The sequence below is a fragment of the Canis lupus genome, chromosome 18 (genome assembly GCF_003254725.2).
Source record: "Canis lupus dingo isolate Sandy chromosome 18, ASM325472v2, whole genome shotgun sequence".
NCBI classification, from domain to species: Eukaryota; Metazoa; Chordata; class Mammalia; order Carnivora; family Canidae; genus Canis; species Canis lupus.
The window spans coordinates 12,965,941-12,984,407 of NC_064260.1; the positions used below are offsets into that span (position 1 = coordinate 12,965,941).

Consider the following 18,467-nt stretch of genomic DNA (forward strand, 5'->3'; position numbering starts at 1 on the left):
CCAAAGACGGCATACTTCTGGGCATGCTAAGCTCGGAGTACCAACTCCCTTTCAATTCTGAAATGTACAATTGTGCTTTGGCTTCCCTCACAAATCATCTGATTAAAAATAAAAATTCTCCAAATGGAGAACCAATAAAGAGTTACAGGAATCTGATTGCAAAAAAACTTTTTCCAAAGTACTTGGCACTTATGGGGCACCTGGTTGGCTTGGATGGAGGAGCGTGGGACTCTTGATCTTGGGGTTTTGAGTCTGAACCCCATGGTGGGCCTTGAGATTACTTGAAAAAAAAAAAGTAACTGGTACACAATTTCTTCACTGTGGTAGACATCATAACGGTCTTCCAAAGAGGACTGACTATATTCTAATCCCCAGGAAACTGGAAGTATGTAAAGTTATAGGGCAAAGAGGAATTAAGGTAGCATCTGGAATTGACAAATCAATTGACTTTATGATAAAAGGATTACCCTGGACCATCTGGGTGGGCACAATATAATCACAAAGGGTTTGTTTTGTTTTTTAAGTATTCTCCATTCCCAATGTGGGGCTTGAAATTATCACCCAGAGAGCCCAGAGATCAAGACTCATATATTCTACCGACTGAACATGCAGACAGCCCTAATCACAAGGGTTCTTAAATGAGAACAAAGGCAGCAGAAGGTCAATGTCAGAGTAATGTGGTATAAGACTGACTGGCCACTGCTAGCTTTGAAGGTAAAGGAAAGGGCTGTGACCAAAGAAATGGGAAGCTGGAGAAAGCAAGGCAACAGATTCTCCTTTAAAGGCCCCAGAAGGAACCAGCCCTGACTATGCTGATTTGAGGCCTGTAACACTCACTGCAGACTTCTAACCTCCAGAACTGTAGAGAATAAATTTGTGTTGTTGTACATCACTAAATTTTCAGTAATGTGGGATCCCTGGGTGGCGCAGCGGTTTGGCGCCTGCCTTTGGCCCAGGGCGCGATCCTGGAGACCCGGGATCGAATCCCACATCGGGCTTCTGGTGCATGGAGCCTGCTTCTCCCTCTGCCTATGTCTCTGCCTCTCTCTCTTTCTCTCTCTGTGACTATCATAAATAAATAAAAATTAAAAAAAAAATTTTCAGTAATGTGTTACAGCAATGACAGGAAACTAGTATACCTACTATAAAATAAGTGACTGTCATTTAGAGCCCTTTAAATTTTGAAGGTTTCAGCAAGCTGATTACATTATTTTGCCTTCTCATTTCTTTCCCAGAAGTAGATTTATGCTTAGATTTAGAGTTAATGAAGTTTAAGCTTTGGGTCTTTCAAAGCACATTGGAATCCTCAGGACACTGAAGTTATAGAGTATTTTAGACAGAAAGGAGGAGCTGGTGTGCATCCAGGAAGCATTCCTAATCACCTTGGAAGAAGCGGATCTGGATTTCCAAGGTTCAAGCAATTTGTTGTGATTTCTGTTCTCATTCTGAATAAATTCTCATGTTCCACCTAATTTTGCTCAGGTAACTCTATATTTTTTTCTTACAGAGAACTCTCCGTATTGTATCTGCTCCAGGACCCCCAAAACCCTAGATCCACCTGTGTCTTTTGTCTTTTTTCTTTATGAAGAAGAGTTAAAAACATCACACACACACACACACACACACACACACACACACACACTTTAATCAGTGGGAAAAACAAAGAGTGGTCGGGCACCTGGGTGGCTCAGTGCTTGAGCGTCTGCCTTGGCTCAGGTCCTGATCCCGGGGTCCTGGGATCAAGTCCCACATTGGGCTCCTTGTGAGGAGCCAGCTTCTCCCTCTGCCTATGTCTCTGCCTCGTCTCTGTGTGTCTCTCTTGAATAATAAATAAAACCTTAAAAAAAAAAAAAAAGAAAAAAGGGTGATAGTTAAGTTTCAAGAGGCTGATGAACCCTTTACACCAGGGCCTTCAACAACATTAACTCTGCCAATGAGATCTGAAGGGAAATGTGTCTGTGCCCAGGAGTTGGGACTTACTAACTAATATTTTAAGAAAGTTGGTCAAAACTGTAGCTGATTCTGTCATGATTGTAAGATAACAGGACACACTCTAAAGAGAAGGAATGGGAAGAGTCATCTGAAGAGAATCTGACACATTAGAATTGAAACACAAGTGCAATCCAAATAAGCAAACATTTATTGCATTCCTCAGCAGATGGGGCAACATGTTTTGTCTGGGGTGGTAGGGGAATGGCTGCTCATAGCTGTTAGGACAAGGCGTCCTAAATTGCCCCATGGTACTCTGTCATACGTAGAACAAGGGTGTCCACTTTTAAAATGTAGTTACAGGGACGCCTGGGTGGCTCAGCAGTTGAGTGTCTGCCTTTGGCTCAGGGCGTGACCCCGGGGCCCTGGGATCGAGTCCCACATTGGGCTCCCTGCACGGAGCCTGCTTCTCCCTCTGCCTGTATCTCTGCGTCTCTGTTTTTAATGAATGAATAAATAAAATCTTTAAAAAAAATAAAATGTAGTTATAAATTCTTCTTTCACATTATCCTTTTTTTTTTTTAATGGGAGCAATTTACCACTGGGTAACCAGTTTTTTTTTTTTAAGTTTTTATTTATTTATTCATGAGAGACAGAGAGAGAGAGAGAGAGAGAGAGGCAGAGGGAGAAGCAGGCTCCCTGTGGGAAGCCTGATGCGGAACTCGATCCCAGGACCCCAGGATCATGACCTGAGCCAAAGGCAGACAGTCAACTGCTGAGCCACCCAGATGGTCCTGGGTAACCGTTTTTTGTATGATGTTCAGAGTAGTTTATTGCCAGAAAAAGTTCTTTATGTTTTTTGCCTCACTTAATTTTGTCCAGGAGGTTGAGTCTTGTTGTCACTTTACAGGTGGAGATTCTGAAAGTCAAAGTGGGTAATAAAGGAGAGGGGATTTGATCCCAGGTAGTCTATGTGCGTAGTCACTTCTGCCAATAAAGATTCTCGAGCATCTTCTAGAGCGTCTTCTGCCAATAAAGATTCCCTTGAAATTGCCAACAGTGAAGTTAAATGCTCTATATCATAGGACAGTGGGCCTCATTCCCATTTTGAGGACTCACACACTGGGTGCTCACTGCACAGTCCCACCACTGACACTCGTTGTCTGGGTCAGCAATTCTTTCTCTGTCCCTCTTTTTTTTTAAAGTAATCTCTATTCCCAATGTGGGGCTTGAACTCTGAGATCAAGAGTCATGTGCTCTACTGCCTGAGCCAGCCAGATGCCCCGAGTCAGCGAGTCTTGGTGGTAGGAAGGATGGACTGGGCATATGAGTATGACTTTATGTAGTTTGAAAAACCCTGACCCCTCAGGTGATGTTTCTACAACCTATTGTCGGTCCTGCAGGAGAATCCTGCTGTAGAAGAATACTTACTGATGTTGGGAAGGGGGCAGATTAAAGCAGGTCACAAAGCAGTATGTATGGTATAATCTCATTTTGGTAAACATTTGTATTGTGTGTGTCTAACAGCATTAACCAAACTGCTAACTGTAATCCTTTTGCTTCCCATATTTGCCATCTATCTTGTTTCAAGAGAAAACAAGCAAACTTGAATCAAAACACATTTTCAGGAAGTGAACCCTTGTGGAGGTTTCCTTCAGGGAGCCATGCGCTGAGGACTGAAGGTCCTGAGGTTAAATGTGTTCCAGGAAATTGGCAGTCTTGGAAGAACAATGAGATTCTTTACCATGGGTGGTGCTTCAGGGAGAAGAGATTTCTGGAGAAGTGTACACTTTCTGGAGAAACCTGGCTAACCAGGAAGGCATCTGGTTTGGGGAGGGGGGGGAGCAAAGCCAAAACTTCACATCGGCAATTTGCTCAAATTTAGGACAAAGGCTGCTCACTGAGAACTAAACTCTGTAGGAACTTCATTTTTTCCTGATATCCATAATTATACTTCTAGCCCTCCAGCACTACATGTGTATATACGATGTAACAGCTCTGGTTATGTGGTGTTTGCTCACCTTGTGGCAAGTCACAATAGAGACAAGAGACGTGGGCAGCCCGGGTGGTTCAGTGGTTTGGCGCCGCCTTCAGCCCAGGGCGTGATCCTGGAGACCTGGGATCGAGTCCCACATCGGGCTCCCTGCATGGAGCCTGCTTCTCCCTCTGCCTGTGTCTCTGCCTCTCTATCTCTGTCTGTGTGTCTCTCATGAATAAATAAAATCTTAAAAAAAAAAAAGAGAGAGACAAAGAGGCGTGAATAGACCAGAGATCTACTTCTCTATTGAACTGTTTGGGAGTGAAATTCAGCATAGATGTAGTGGGGGCACACTGCAAGTTACTGGTGTGCTAATGATTAAGTTAAACATAAAAAGCTGGGGATCCCTGGGTGGCTCAGTGGTTTAGTGCCTGCCTTTGGCCCAGGGCATGATCCAGGAGTCCCGGGATCGAGTCCCACATTGGGCTCCCTGCATGGAGCCTGCTTCTCCCTCTGCCTGTGTCTCTGCCTCTCTGTGTCTCTCATGAATAAATAAAATCTTTTTAAAAAAATAAAAAACAAATAAACATAAAAAGCTGAACACGCAGACAAAACAGAGGATGTAATTTAAAATCATCACCACATAAAAGGCAGGGGTGACAAGACTCTACAAGTAGGAAAGAGAAAGAAAAAATTTGATGGTTTTGTGCTATATCTGACAAACGAATTTTGGCTTTTCATTCACATCTAGGCCTTTAAGAGAGACAATGCATTAAAAATAGCTGATGTTGGGGAGCAGGTTGACTGTCTGCCTTTGGCTCAGGTCCTGATCCCAGGGTCCTGGGATGGAGTCCTGTTGTATGGATTTACAGCTCAGCAGGAGTGCCTGCTTCTCCCTCTTCCTATGTCCTTCTCCCTGCATATGCGTGCTCTGTCTTAAATAAATAAATAAAAACGTGAAATAAGTGAAGTCATGCAGTTATTCAGCTGTTTATTGAACAGCAATTCAGGGGAAGTATGGTGCTCAGGGACACATATCAGGGGCACAACATCCTTCTACCTTGTTGCTTTAGCTTGTATGACCTCAAGCTCATGGTCTAAGATGGTGATATCTGTGTTTCATGCAGCAGGGTGGAAGAAGAAAAACAAAGAAATTGTTAAAATGTGACGTTCCTTTTTATAGCTGCCCACAAGCGAGAATAGAAAATATCATCTTTAAGCTTGGTAGCTGTGTGTAAAAATATCGGGGGATCTATTACCATAGATGAATGAAAGAATGGATATTGGGGTATAAGTAGTATTCCCAGGCACAAGCATCTATTGCAGGGTATCTCAACCTTGGCAATCCTGACATTTTGGGCCAGATAACTTCTGTTTTGTGTGTGTATTGGCTATCCTGTGCATTGTAGAGTAGGCTTAGCAGTGTCTCTGGCCTCTACCCACCAGGACCATTCCCCCAGTTGTGACAACCAAAAACATCCTGAAACATTGCTAAATGTCCCTGGCTATATTTTCCTTACTCTCTATTGAGAAACACTGTTCTATTGTGCCCAGGAACTGTTTGTCACTGTGCAGGAGACAAAACCAAACCAAAAGTGAAATAATTTCAGACAGTGATAAGAGCTATGATGAAAATAAAATAAGGTCAAGACAGATTGGGTTGGAATGCAGGATGTACTGTGCATGCAAAAGCCCTGAAAGAAAAGAACTTGGCTCCTAGTAAGAAGAATCAGAGTGCAGGTGGGGTTGGAAGTAAATGAGGAGCCTGATGAGGTCTTGGTAATAGGGTCTTCAAGCAGGAAATGGTATGATTTATGAAAGCACGAACTAGAAGAGGAGTAAGAGAATATAGGGAGACCAGTTGTTCAGGTGAGAATGGAGGATGGCTGGGTTTGGCAATGGAAAATAAAATCGTGGAGAAAAAGAACGAAGATCTTAGAGGGTTATGGCAATCTGATTTACCCAGCTATTGGGAAGGCCAAGTGGTGTTAACAGGTGTCTATTTCCCACAAATTGTGAAATTCCCATGATAGATTTGTGCCGTCTGTACCTGTATTAGTTTCTTCCTGTTGCTGCTGTAAACACATTACCACAAACTTGGTGGCTGAACACAAATTTTGTCTCATAGATTTGGAGGCCAGGATCCAAAATCAGTCTCACCGGTGTCTGCAGGGTCACATTTCCTCAGGAGGCTCCAGGGAGAATCTGCTTCTTGCCTCGTCTAGCTCTGGTAGCTATAGCACTCCAGTCTCTGCCTCTGTGGTCCCAGTGGCTTCTCCTCCTTGGTGTGGTGACATCTTCCTTGCCTCTTTTTAAGCATGTTTGTGACAGTATTTAGGGCCCACCCAGATTATTCAGGACAACCTTTTCACCTCATGATCCTTTTTTAAAAGACTTTATTTATTTATTCATGAGAGACATACAGAGAGAGATGCAGAGGCACACACGGAGGGAGAAGCAGGCTCCATGCAGGGAGCCTGATGTGGGACTCAATCCTGGGTCTCCAGGATCATACCCCGGGCTGAAGGCGGTGCTAAACCGCTGAGCTACCCGGGCTGCCCCACCTCACAATCCTTAATCACATAGTTTGCCATATAAAGTAGTACTCACTTTTGCATGGAGGAGACTATTTCTAGCTTCCAGGGGATTAGGACATGGATAATTTCTGGGGAGCTGTCTTTTAGTGCTGCAGTGTTAGAAATCACTTTGGCTACAGTAAGGAAGACATGTTTGTTTAGCAATTAAGGTGGAAGGCACCACTGTGGAATAATAAAATGCCACTTAGTAAAAGAAAACAAAAGAAAATTTTTGTAAGTGGAGTTTTCAAGAATTCTAGGAAGGGTGGGCTGAAGGATAAAAAAAAAGTTCAGAAGAGCTTCATGGACTTTAGATAAACCCACTCTAGATATGAAGTCAGTGTTTCTGAGGACTGCCATATTTACACAGTATCAAGTGGGTGTTTGAATGCAAGATGTATCCCACGGGTACACCTTGTCGGTAGTGCTGGGCATGGGCCCTGCTGCTGTGGTGGGGCATAGGAGGGAGGGATAGCGAGAAGGCAGTGGACAATGGAATGGAAAGGTGGAACCAGACCAAGTCACAGAGGCTGAGCAAGACAACAGAAGCAGGTGCACGCAAGCAGCTATAGAGGAGAGGTCCAAGGAGGAAGCAGAGTGTCAGTTCAGGCTAGCAGAGACCAGCACTGGAACCATAAACATGGGTATTCAGAGATCCAGGCAGGCTGGTGGCATCAGGATAGCAGAGAAAGTAGTTAAACTCCAGGCTCTAGACTGGGGGTCAGGGTAACTCAGTTATTAATACTGGGCCCAACACAGAGCCAGGGAAGCAACCAGGATGACTCATGCCAAATTCTAGAGTGCTTACTTAAGACTTCTTAGGTACTATTTTCTGTAGTCCAGAACCTTAAGGTAGACTTACAAGTAGGGAATCTGGCAAACCTCTGTGTAACTCTGATGGAAAAGGGCAAGACTAACACTCCTGTGTTGGGATCTATGACCCAGCCTCTAAGACATAGTGAAGTCATTACTGACAATATGAAAGAACATGACTTAATATGCAGTATAACTAAGTCCACGGGATACATGTTTGTTTATAACAATAGGACGTGGGGATCCCTGGGTGGCGCAGCGGTTTGGCGCCTGCCTTTGGCCCAGGGCGCGATCCTGGAGACCTGGGATCGAATCCCACATCGGGCTCCCGGTACATGGAGCCTGCTTCTCCCTCTGCCTGTGTCTCTGCGCCTCTCTCTCTCTCTGTGACTATCATAAATAAATAAAAATTTAAAACAAAACAAAACAAAACAAAAAAAAACAATAGGACGTAGTAAGCACCATTGGGGGTAAGGAGAGTGATAAGAACAAAGAGGCATAGCTTGAGAGGCAGCTCAGTATGGAGACTCTGGAGCCAAACTCCCTCGGGTTCAAATGCTGGCTAATACATGACAATATTTCATTTAGCAAATTATCATTAATCTGTGTATAAACACCAGCATAATGTCTGGGGAACTGGAATACACTCAGATCCTGGCCCTGAATCTAACTGTCCACACTGCTTTGGGGGAAATTGCTCAAACTTTTAAGGCCTCAGGGTGTCTCCAAAACTGAAAGGGTTGAGGTCTGAGGTTACTTAAACATATACTTTAAATTAAGCGCTTTCTGCCAACCTCTCAATCTTCCAAGGGTGCCCAGGCTTTCCCCTTGCTGCACAGTCTGAAAAACTATGAGGATCATTGTGGCATCTTAGTTTACATCATAATCCTGACCTAAGTGTTACTATTCCCATTTTGGAGATGAGGAAATAGAAGTCTAGCAAGTTGGAATAATTTGTTCAAAATCACACAGCTAAATTAGTGGTAAGGTTAGGATTTGATTTTAGTTCTGGCAGTTCTAAAGCTGCGCATCTTCTACTTGTCTCTCTCTTATTTTGTCATTAGACTTGATTTCTGTGCTCAGGAGGCCAGGATCACAAATGCCGGTTACCTTCATATTTGCCCATTCTGCTATTTCCTAGGAGATACCCAAGCTGTGCCTGCTCAGCTCCCTCCTACTCGAGACTCCCCCTCCTTGTTATTCAGGGTGTTGTCAGCCCATATGGTTTAACTCCAGCGCTCACTCCTGTTAAATGTCTTCTGCATGTGTGTTTTCTAGCAGTAGCTCCTGACTTGTATCTGAAATAAAATTCTTACGTTTTTGCTCATTTCATCTATGTTACAATGACAAAAATCAGATAGGCATGAAGTCGGTGCTAAAATGAAAATAAACACCAAACGATGAAACAGATATTGGGAAAGTAAAAACTCTGGTCATTATTTTACACTTTCATTTACATTTAGGTCTTGATGAGACAAAGAAGGTGACTTTCATGTCTAAACACTGTAACAACCTAAATCATTAATACTACTGAGTCACTATCATATTCTACAGAAGATTCTAAAGGAATACGAATGGAAAAATAGTGTTTAAGATTTACTTTCAAAATACTGATACATCTCAGAGAAGCTGTGACCCCAGTGTATATATAGTTGAGGTAATACTTGTATAATTAGTAAAAGTTACTAATTGTATAATGGGAAACATTGCTCTTTAGATATGTACACATTAGCTTTCTGAGTCAAGAATTCCACATTGATGTAAAATAATTTTAAGTTCAGTGTATGGCAGTTATGCATATAGGTGTAAACTTCATTACCAAATGAGCTTTAAAAAAGGTGTAATGCCTACTAATTATGTGTTATTAACACCAATGTCAACAAAAACAGTCCAACAGATATAGAAGCACAGTAACAAAAATATAATTATCAATAGAAGAGTTAACTATCCTCAGGCTTATAAAAAACAACTAAGGTCATTGTTTTTATTTTTTGCTCTTTATAACTCTTCCTTATAAATACAGTGGCTAATTCTGATCATTTATCCTTATTTAATCTCCCTATGAACAAATTTGCTGATACTGAATATTATCTTCAAATATATCAGCATTATCATCATCTCATTAAATGAATTATTATTATTATTACTATTATTATTATTACTGAAAACTCATCAAAGCTTTTAAGGCTATTAATTGTTCAATCAACTTAAAAATCTAGTTTTGGAAGTAACTGGTTACAAATTTGTCCTTTTATTGGCAAACAGCAACCATATACTAGTATTACTCTCAACATCTCAATAGGGTGCTTATCATGCTTACATTTCATGTGAGAGCTGGAGTACAGACTTTACAATATATCCCAAACAACATTAAATATTGTCACCATGCCGTTATGATAATAGCTTACATGTGGCATTAAAGAAATTATTGGCTGGTTGTAATAGTACCTTTTTCCAAAATAAATTTTAAATATTCTAGAGGCTAACGTGATAACAAATTGATTATCTTCACATGACACAGCACAATCTTCTTTCAAAGTTCACAGGCCTTTCTTATTGTCTCTCTCTGAACGATTCTGTGGGAAAAAAAGAGACTTAGGTAAGTAATGAAAAACAGATTCATAGATATGACACGTTTTAAAAAAATTCTCTTTTCTATGTACAGTTATTAATTATGAGAATAATCAAATGTGAAAATATGGATTGTAAAAGTCTCAAACTTAAAAAAAACTGCAAAGTTTGTGGGTTTTATTTGAAAAAAAAAAAGTCTCAAGGGGAAAAATAACACTCTTGATAAGATCATTTATTTCCCTGCCTTAATCTATTTTGCTTTTGTTTCACAGGTTATACCAGGAAAACAAAATTTCTCAAATTCCCCTCTTACAAACCCAATTAAAATTTTTGGCAAGGAAATAATGAAGGGAACAAAAAACCCCAGATGGGATGGCCTTCAGATATTTGCCAATAGTACTGACTTCTCAAATTATACTCTTTGCTGATCACAAGAAGACTATAATGTATCATTTAAAACTGGAGGAAAATGGGATATAAATGAATAACCTTAAGAAATCATTTGCACTTAAGCAAGCAAAAGTTGGGATGCCTGGTGGCTCAGTGGCTGAGTATCTGCCTTTGGCTCAGGTCATGTTCCTGGAGTCCTGTATTAGGCTCCCCGCTGGGAGCCTGTTTCTCCCTTTGCCTGTTTCTGCCTCTCTCTTCTGTCTCATATGAATAAATAAATAGAATCTTAAAAAAAAAAAAAAAGCAAAAGTCTATGGTGAGAAAAAACTCAAAATGGAGTTGAAGTATTACTGCTTGCACGTGAGAGGCTCATCAAGCTTCTGTTTAGGTTGAGCCCTAATGCTTTCAGAACAACTTTAGAATAACATTAACCAACCAAATTAGAAGACAGGATTAGGTATTTTGCATGATAAGGTACCACACCACTTTCACATGTTTGTATAGATCTTACTACTTAAGATAAAAATCACAGCTTTACCTACTGAATGGGAGAAGATATTTGCAAATTATGTATCTGACAAGGGGTTAATACCCAAAATATATAAAGAACTTATGCAACTCAACACCCAAACCCCCACATAATCTGATTTAAAATGGGCAGAGGACCTGAATAGGCATTTTTCCAAAGGTGACCTATGAATGGCCAACATGAAAAGACGCTTAACATCACATTGTTGGAAATGCAAATCAAAACCACGACAAGGTATCATACCTGTCAGAATGACTAAAATAAAAAACACAAGAAATAACAAGTTTTGGCAAGGAAGTGGAGAAAAAAAAACTCATGTACTTTTGGTATGAATGTAAAGTGGAGCAGCTTCTGTAGAAAAAAGTATCAAGGTTCCTCAAAAAATTAAAAATAATATTACCATATGATGCAGTGATTCCACTATTGGGTATTTACTTAAAAAATACAAAAAACACTAATTCAAAAAGATATATGCACCCCTCTGTTAATTGCAGCATTATGTACGGTAGCCAGGATACATAAGCAACACAAATGTTCATCCATAGACAAATAGATAAAGAAGATGTGGTGTGTGTGTATATGTATGTATGTATTTACTGGAATATTACCCTGCCATAAAAAATGAAATCTTGTCACTTACAACATCATGGATGGATCTAGAGAGTACAATGCTAAGCAAAATAAGTTATATAGGGAAAGACAAATACTGTATTTCACTCATATGTAGAATTTGAGAAACAAAACAAATGCACAAAGTAAAAACGAGACAAAAATACAGACTCTTAAATACAGAGAACAAACCAGTGGTTGTCAGAGGGGAGATGAGTGGGGGGATGGGAGAAATAGGTGATGGGAATGAAGAGTACACTTGTGATAAGCACTGAGAAATTGTTGAATCATTTTATGTCTGAGACTAATGTAACACTGCACATCAATTATAGTTCAGTTTAAAAAAAGGAAATAATCTTGTACTTATCCAAAATAAAAGTGGACAAGAAGATTAAAAAAAAAATCACAGCTTTAATGGAGCTGTTATTCTGGATAATTACTTTAAGTGAAGGGTGATTTTCCAAATGATATTTGAAAACTGGCAAGTGCTGATGGGTTTGTACTGCCCATAAACCTCAGTTAGTTTTGCTTTTTCTTTTCTAGAAGACAGCCAGGGCAAACAAGGAAAGGCAGACTCTGTATCTTGAAGGGATTATTTTCTAATATTTATTTAGTGCTTATAACAGGAAGGGGACCAGATGGGGAAATCCAGACAGGTTTAAAAAATGCAAAGTGGGATTCGTTTATGGTAAGGAAATCAGCTTTCTCCTCTTCCACCTTTATTTTTTTAATATTTTATTTTTAAAAGATTATTTATTTATTTATTCATGAGAGACACACAGAGAGAGAGAGACAGAGAGAGAGAGAAAGAGGGGCAGAGACACAGGCAGAGGGAGAAGCAGGCTCCATGCAGGGAGCTCCATGTGGGACTCGGTCCCGGGACTCCAGGATCAGGTCCTGGGCTGAAGGTGGTGCTAAACTGCTGAGCCACCCAGGCTGCCCTATTTCCTTAATATTTTATTTTGTTTATTAATTTTTTTTAAAGATTTTATTTATTCATGAGAGACACAGAGAGAGAAAGAGGCAGAGACGCAGGCAGAGGAAGAAGCAGGCTCCATGCAGGGAGCCCAACGTGGGACCCAATCGCAGGACTCCAGGATCACACCCTCAGCTGAAGGCGGCGCCAAACCACTGAGCCATCCAGGCCATCCCTATTTCCTTAATATTTTAATGGTCATTTTATGATTATTTTATTTAAAGCAAACCAACTATGTAAAATTGGGAAAGCTAAGTTTCCCACGGAAGGAACTTTAAAGATAAAATTCAATTATTAAGGTTGGTTTCACAACAGGAGTAAAATTCATTAAAGGTTGGGATCCCTGGGTGGCGCAGCGGTTTGGCGCCTGCCTTTGGCCCAGGGCGCGATCCGGGAGACCCTGGATCGAATCCCACGTCGGGCTCCCGGTGCATGGAGCCTGTTTCTCCCTCTGCCTGTGTCTCTGCCTCTCTCTCTCTCTCTGTGTGTGTGACTATCATAAATAAATAAAAATTAAAAAAAAAAATTCATTAAAGGCAAGCTGATACAGCTGTTTACTACAGATGGTCTACAGCAATTTTTTTGCTTCTCAAGTAGAGTTCATAAGGTGAATATCAAAGTGTACGAGTCGCTTTTAAGAAAATGGTAGTCATGTAATGACACTTAAATCTCAGAATCTTCTACAAGTTCTCACACTGGACAATGGAATGGGGAAAAATGTGTCCAATCAAGAAATAACTACTAGCACCTTACAGGGATATAGAGCTTTTCTTGTTTAAAAATATTAAAAGTGCCTTCTTGTACAGGATCTGGTTTAATGCTCATAAGGTATTATAACCGCCATTTAAGTAATGGAGAAGCCAAGGTGCCTGGATGTCAAATCATCCACCCGAGGGTTACAGAACTGGCAAACTAATGGAGCTGAGAGAGGTTTTGTTTTTCCCCTTCAAACAGATATTTATTATGGGAAATTGGTATTACAGGTGATGAAAGAGGAGACAGAGGCGACAGTGTGGTAAGACACCTCAGAGATTAGTACAGAACCACTACCATGCCTTGGACTGGAGGCACAAGGGAGGAGATAGTGTTAAGGACCTCAGGAGCAAGGGCCACCATGTGGAAGTTGCCCAGTAGGTATTGGGACCATGGAAAGAGATAGGGCTGCTGTAGCAGAGGCCACCCAAAACAGAGAGAGTGGGAAAAAAATCCCTGGCTTTGTCCTTCCTGCCCTCAGTCTCCTTCTGGTGCCTCCCTTTGCTAAACCTGCCCAGAAGAGAGCAGAGGAGCTTGGGAAGTGTTGCTCTCTGAGACTGAATAGAGGAGAAGTAGGAAGGTCAAGGATCCGAGAACACAGTCCAATGACCAGAACAGGCCGAACAGCAGAGTTCTTAAGGACTGGGGGATCTGCAGAAAAAATTCCTGATTGTGAATCCAACTTGGGATTCCTACTGATTTCTAGTTCAGTGATGTTAGGTATGTTATATAACATAATTTCTGGGTCTTTTTCTCCTCATCCACAAAATAGGGTATTAAAATATTTTAATTTAGTGGGCTGTGACGAGAGTGAACAAAATCACACATGTGAAGCCATTAACTAAGTGCTTGGTCCAGAGCACATCTTCAATAAATGTTATCCATTACATATTTCAGAAATAACAGAAGAAAGTAGATCGAGGCCTTAAATGCACTAGTGAACAAGGCCCAACTCTCAGCATGGCACTTGGCATATCTGGGATGGGCCATTTTTCAAAGAAATAGGTGTGACAACTTCTTTCTGGGGAAGGAATTACTCAGAATTACTTCTTAGCATCTGCAAATCAAGATTGCATAAGCTCCAAAGAGAAGGTGTTTTAGGGAGAGGAAAGAAAATGGGTTGAAGGAATCTCACTGTCACATAAACTTTTCAGGGATTAAGAGATCATTAGCTGTTACCACAAGGGGACATTCAGTGATGGTTAGTGGCTGTAATAAAATGAGAGAATATTGTTTCTTTTTTCTCCATCCAGGGATCTAAACGTTTCTGACCTGGCAAAGTCCACTGGTATGGATACCATCCTTTTGATAGTTCTTCTGTACTCCTTTTGAGTACACCCTAACCTCACAAATAGGAGGAAAAAAAGTTCTATTTCTAGGCAAAAGGCTTCTTCACTTTCCATGGTGGATCCTGAAGGATGCCCTGGAGTAATTCTAATCTGGCCACGATTATGTAGCAATTTTAGGACCTGTGTTTTAGAGATGAGGAAAGGGTGGTCTTGCTGAAAATCTGACCACCTACTCTAGAACATGGGAACTGAGCTCTTGGTATCCCAGGTTCAAAGCACACATGGTTTCTACCCTTTTCTGGATTGCCCTATTGTCAAAGTAGGTTAGTTAAACTAAACATGCAACTCAGCTAGGGATACCAGATTACCAATGCGTTTTGCATTACTTCTTGACTGGCTCTAAATCAGGTCTAAAGTGGCTGGTTCGGAAGAAGTCATTCTTCCAGCAGGACTTCTACAGAGGAGGGCAGCCCTGGTGGCTCAGCGGTTTAGTGCTGCCTTCAGCCCAGGGCCTGATCCTGGAGATCCAGGATCGAGTCCCACGTCAGGTTGCCTGCATGGAGCCTGCTTCTCCCTCTGCCTGTGTCTCTGCCTCTCTCTCTCTCTCTCTCTGTGTCTCTCGTGAATAAATAAATAAAATCTTAAAAAAAAAAAAAAAAAAACTTCTACAGAGGAATGTATGCTGCTGCTAATGATAATCCTTTTTTTTAAGGTTGATTGATTTATGACAGAGAGAGAGAGAGAGAGAGGCAGAGACACAGGAGGAGGGAGAAGCAGGCTCTATGCTGGGAGCCCGACCTGGGACTTGATCCCGGGACTCCAGGATTGCGCCCTGGGCCAAAGGCACGCACTAAACCGCTGAGCCATCCAGAGATCCCGATAATGATAATTCTAGTAGGTATCATTTCTTGGGGGTTTCCTATCAGCCAGGCACAACGCTACACATTCTATTTAATTCTACTAAAAACCCAGCAGGCCAGGTGGTATTATTATTCTGATTTTACAGATGAAGAAAAGTGAGCTGTAGAGGGGTAATATAACCTGCTTGGGATCATAAAGTTAGTATGAGAATCAGAGTTATTCCAGGTCTGACTTTGAGTTCTATCAGTATAGTACCTGGTATAGTACCTGCTTGCCTTTTGCCAGGCACAGTGCTGGACCCTTGTGATACCATGACCATTAAGATGCAGGGAAATGAGTCCTGGGACTAGGGCTTCTCCTACAGTGAAGCAACTGTAGAGCTGTAATTGCTAAAAAGCTCTGATTGAAAGCCACAAAAGCTGCCAAATTCTCAGCACAAGCCCCCCCTCCCCCAGCCCCCACCCGCCCCATCCCAGGAGGAACTGGGAGGGCCAGCGCTGCCTCTGGAATGATCTTTCCCCCCAAATCTCCCCACATGTGGTCAAAATGTGGCTGGGAAATCAATTCAGATTAGGGGCTGCCAAGTCAACAGGGAAGGGACAGTCAAATTTATCATGGGTGAATGCAGGGCACGGACTCTTGCTGGGTTGGAGGGGAAGAGAAGGAAAAGCTATAGCCCTTGACTCTGTGACTTTAATAACAAAAGGGTTTTTCTACTTCTGTCTTTAAATCCATGTATCTTGAATGCCATAGATTTTGACCTAAGATGTCTAAAATATTATGATAGGAGGAACTGTGTGAGGTGGGACTTCAAATTTTGACCTTATTTTTGGCATGAATAGAGCAAACACTGCCAATGGCAAAACGAAATGTTTACAGAAACAGCCCATTTTTCAATGCTGCCATTTTTGTGGCTCAATTCTTTTGCTTAGAATTTCACTAGAACTAGAACACAGTAAGTTAGCATGTCAGTAAATCTCTATGCTATGACTGTATTGCATTTTCATGTAATGGCCTCATCCTCACCCTCCAGGTAAAAGTCTGATTTCCTTAACCATTTTTAAGAAGGCAGGACTGAGTACATCCTCTTGATTTGGGAAAGGCAGACAACCCAAAAGGTTGACTTAGTAATCACTATTTCATAAAATTTAGGTTCATAAAGTGGAGGTCACCCACCTGAAGTTCCGAGTGTTCTTTCAGGAGCCGGTCATATTCTTTTGAAAGTCGCTCCGATTGCATTCTCATTGTCATCACATCCTTCTGTGCCTTAGAAAGAGCTAGAAAACATGGGATAGAATTTTTCAATTTTCATTTTGAAATAATTTTAAATTTACAGAAAAGTTGCAAGACTTAAATAGAAAACTCTTTTGTAGCTCATGCTCAAATTCACCAACTGTTAAGAGGTGGTACATTTGTTACTGTATTTTCTCTCACACACAATTATTTCCTTGAACCACTTGAGAACAAGTTACAGACATCATGCCCCTTTGCTTCTTAATACTTCACTGTGTATTTCCTAAGAACAAAGGTATTCTCTAACCATAGCACTGTTGGTAAATGTAGGGAATTTAACATCAATACAATACTTTTTAAAATCTCATCTATCGCTTATATTCCCATCTTGGCTACTGTCCCAATTATGTCCTATCATTTTTTTCTACTCCAGATCCAGCCCTAGGTCAAAGATTAGCATTAAGCTGTCATGTTTCTTTGGTTTCCTTTAATCTGGAATAGTTCTTCTGCCTTCCCCCTGCATTCCTCTCCCCTTTCGTAACACTGGTATTTTAAAGAATACAGGTCATTTTTTTTCTTTTTTCTTTTTCTTTTTTTTTCGGGACATTTTTTTTCTTAAATGGAATGTTTTTCATTTGGGTTTTGTCTGATGTTTTCTCATGATTAAATTCAGATTATGCATCCCACTTACATACAAATATGACAGAAGTGACGCCGAATGTCTCTCAAGGTATCACATTCAGAGGCCCATCTGCCTCTCACTGGTTTTTCCATTTACACTTATTTTCTTCCTTGGAACTAAGATGCAGTATGTGGGGGGAAGACAAGACTTTCTTTTCTTACTGCACTAGTGGGCCTTCCAACATGATGTTGAATAGGAGTAATAAGAAAGAATGCCCTTGACTGATCCCTCACATTAGGAGGAAATGTTCAGGTTTTCATTAGGTAGGTATGATGATTAGTTGAAGTATTTTTTTCCAAAGTTTTCTTATCAAGTTTAGAAAATTTCCATCTATTCTTAATTTGCTCAGGTTTTTGTTATTACGAATGTTAGATGTTGTCAAATACTTTGCCTCCATCAATTGATGTGATCATCTGTTTCTTCTTCTATAGCCTGGTTGATATAATGTTGACTAGTTTTGAATATTGAACCAGCCTTGCATCCTTGGAATAAATCCCATTTGGTTGAAGTGTATGAATTTTTTTTGTAGATCATATATTAAAACATTCCATTTGATTGTAAAAAAAAAAAAAAAAAAAAGTATGTATCTTGCTCCTTATCAAAACTTTTCCCTTATAGTTAGCATCCACTGATAATTCCTGACTAAACCAATCTCTAATGTCATGGTTATGCAATGGTGATTTTCTAGCTCCACCATTCTATCCACGTTTATCAGTCAGCATTCTACTACAAATGAGGGCCTTCCTTTCTTCTCCATCCAACCATCCAACTATCTATTAATCAATATATCATCAGTAGGAACTCACAGGTTCTTTTTTTTTTTTTTTAACAATTTATAATTCATTATTATACTTAATTTCTCCCAGATACGGCTAGTAGGAACTCTGTCAACCTGGCTCTTAAGTTTTCTGACTATGTCCCTATCATTTTTTTTTGAGTATTCTACTTTCTGGCATAAGATGTTCCAGGCTCATCTTAACCTTTCTTTTCCTTGATTCATCCTGGACTCAAGCATTATAGTACAAAATTTATTACAAGGGTCTGCTTTTGAAAAAACTGAGGGAGAAAAATATATTTTATAATTCTTACCAAGGGCTGAGCAGTCATGTTTCTTATACAAAGTTGAAATATACTGTATTTTTCAACTTTGTGTAAGAGGGTGTATGACACTTAAAGGGCTTAGCTCAATATGATACACAAAAATGGCTATTAGACTGCCTACAAAGGAGCTGCAGTCTAAGACAGCAAATTAGACAGAAGTTTTAAAAATATGTGTAT

General features: G+C 40.6%; 1 protein-coding gene across 3 annotated transcripts in view; it reads right to left on the reverse strand.

Annotated features, from left to right (window-relative positions):
• Nucleotides 1–8,708: 8,708 nt before the first annotated feature.
• Nucleotides 8,709–18,467, reverse strand: part of BCAP29 (B cell receptor associated protein 29) — a 52,655-nt gene continuing 42,896 nt past the window's right edge. For all 3 annotated transcript variants that reach the window (XM_025449371.3, XM_025449372.3, XM_025449374.2), the window contains exons 7-8: nt 16,451–16,551; nt 8,709–9,872 (exon numbers count right to left, since the gene is read on the reverse strand). In XM_025449371.3, coding sequence (XP_025305156.1) covers nt 9,837–9,872; nt 16,451–16,551 — 137 coding nt within the window. In that variant the 3' untranslated portion in view covers nt 8,709–9,836. The remainder of the gene's footprint in view (nt 9,873–16,450; nt 16,552–18,467) is intronic.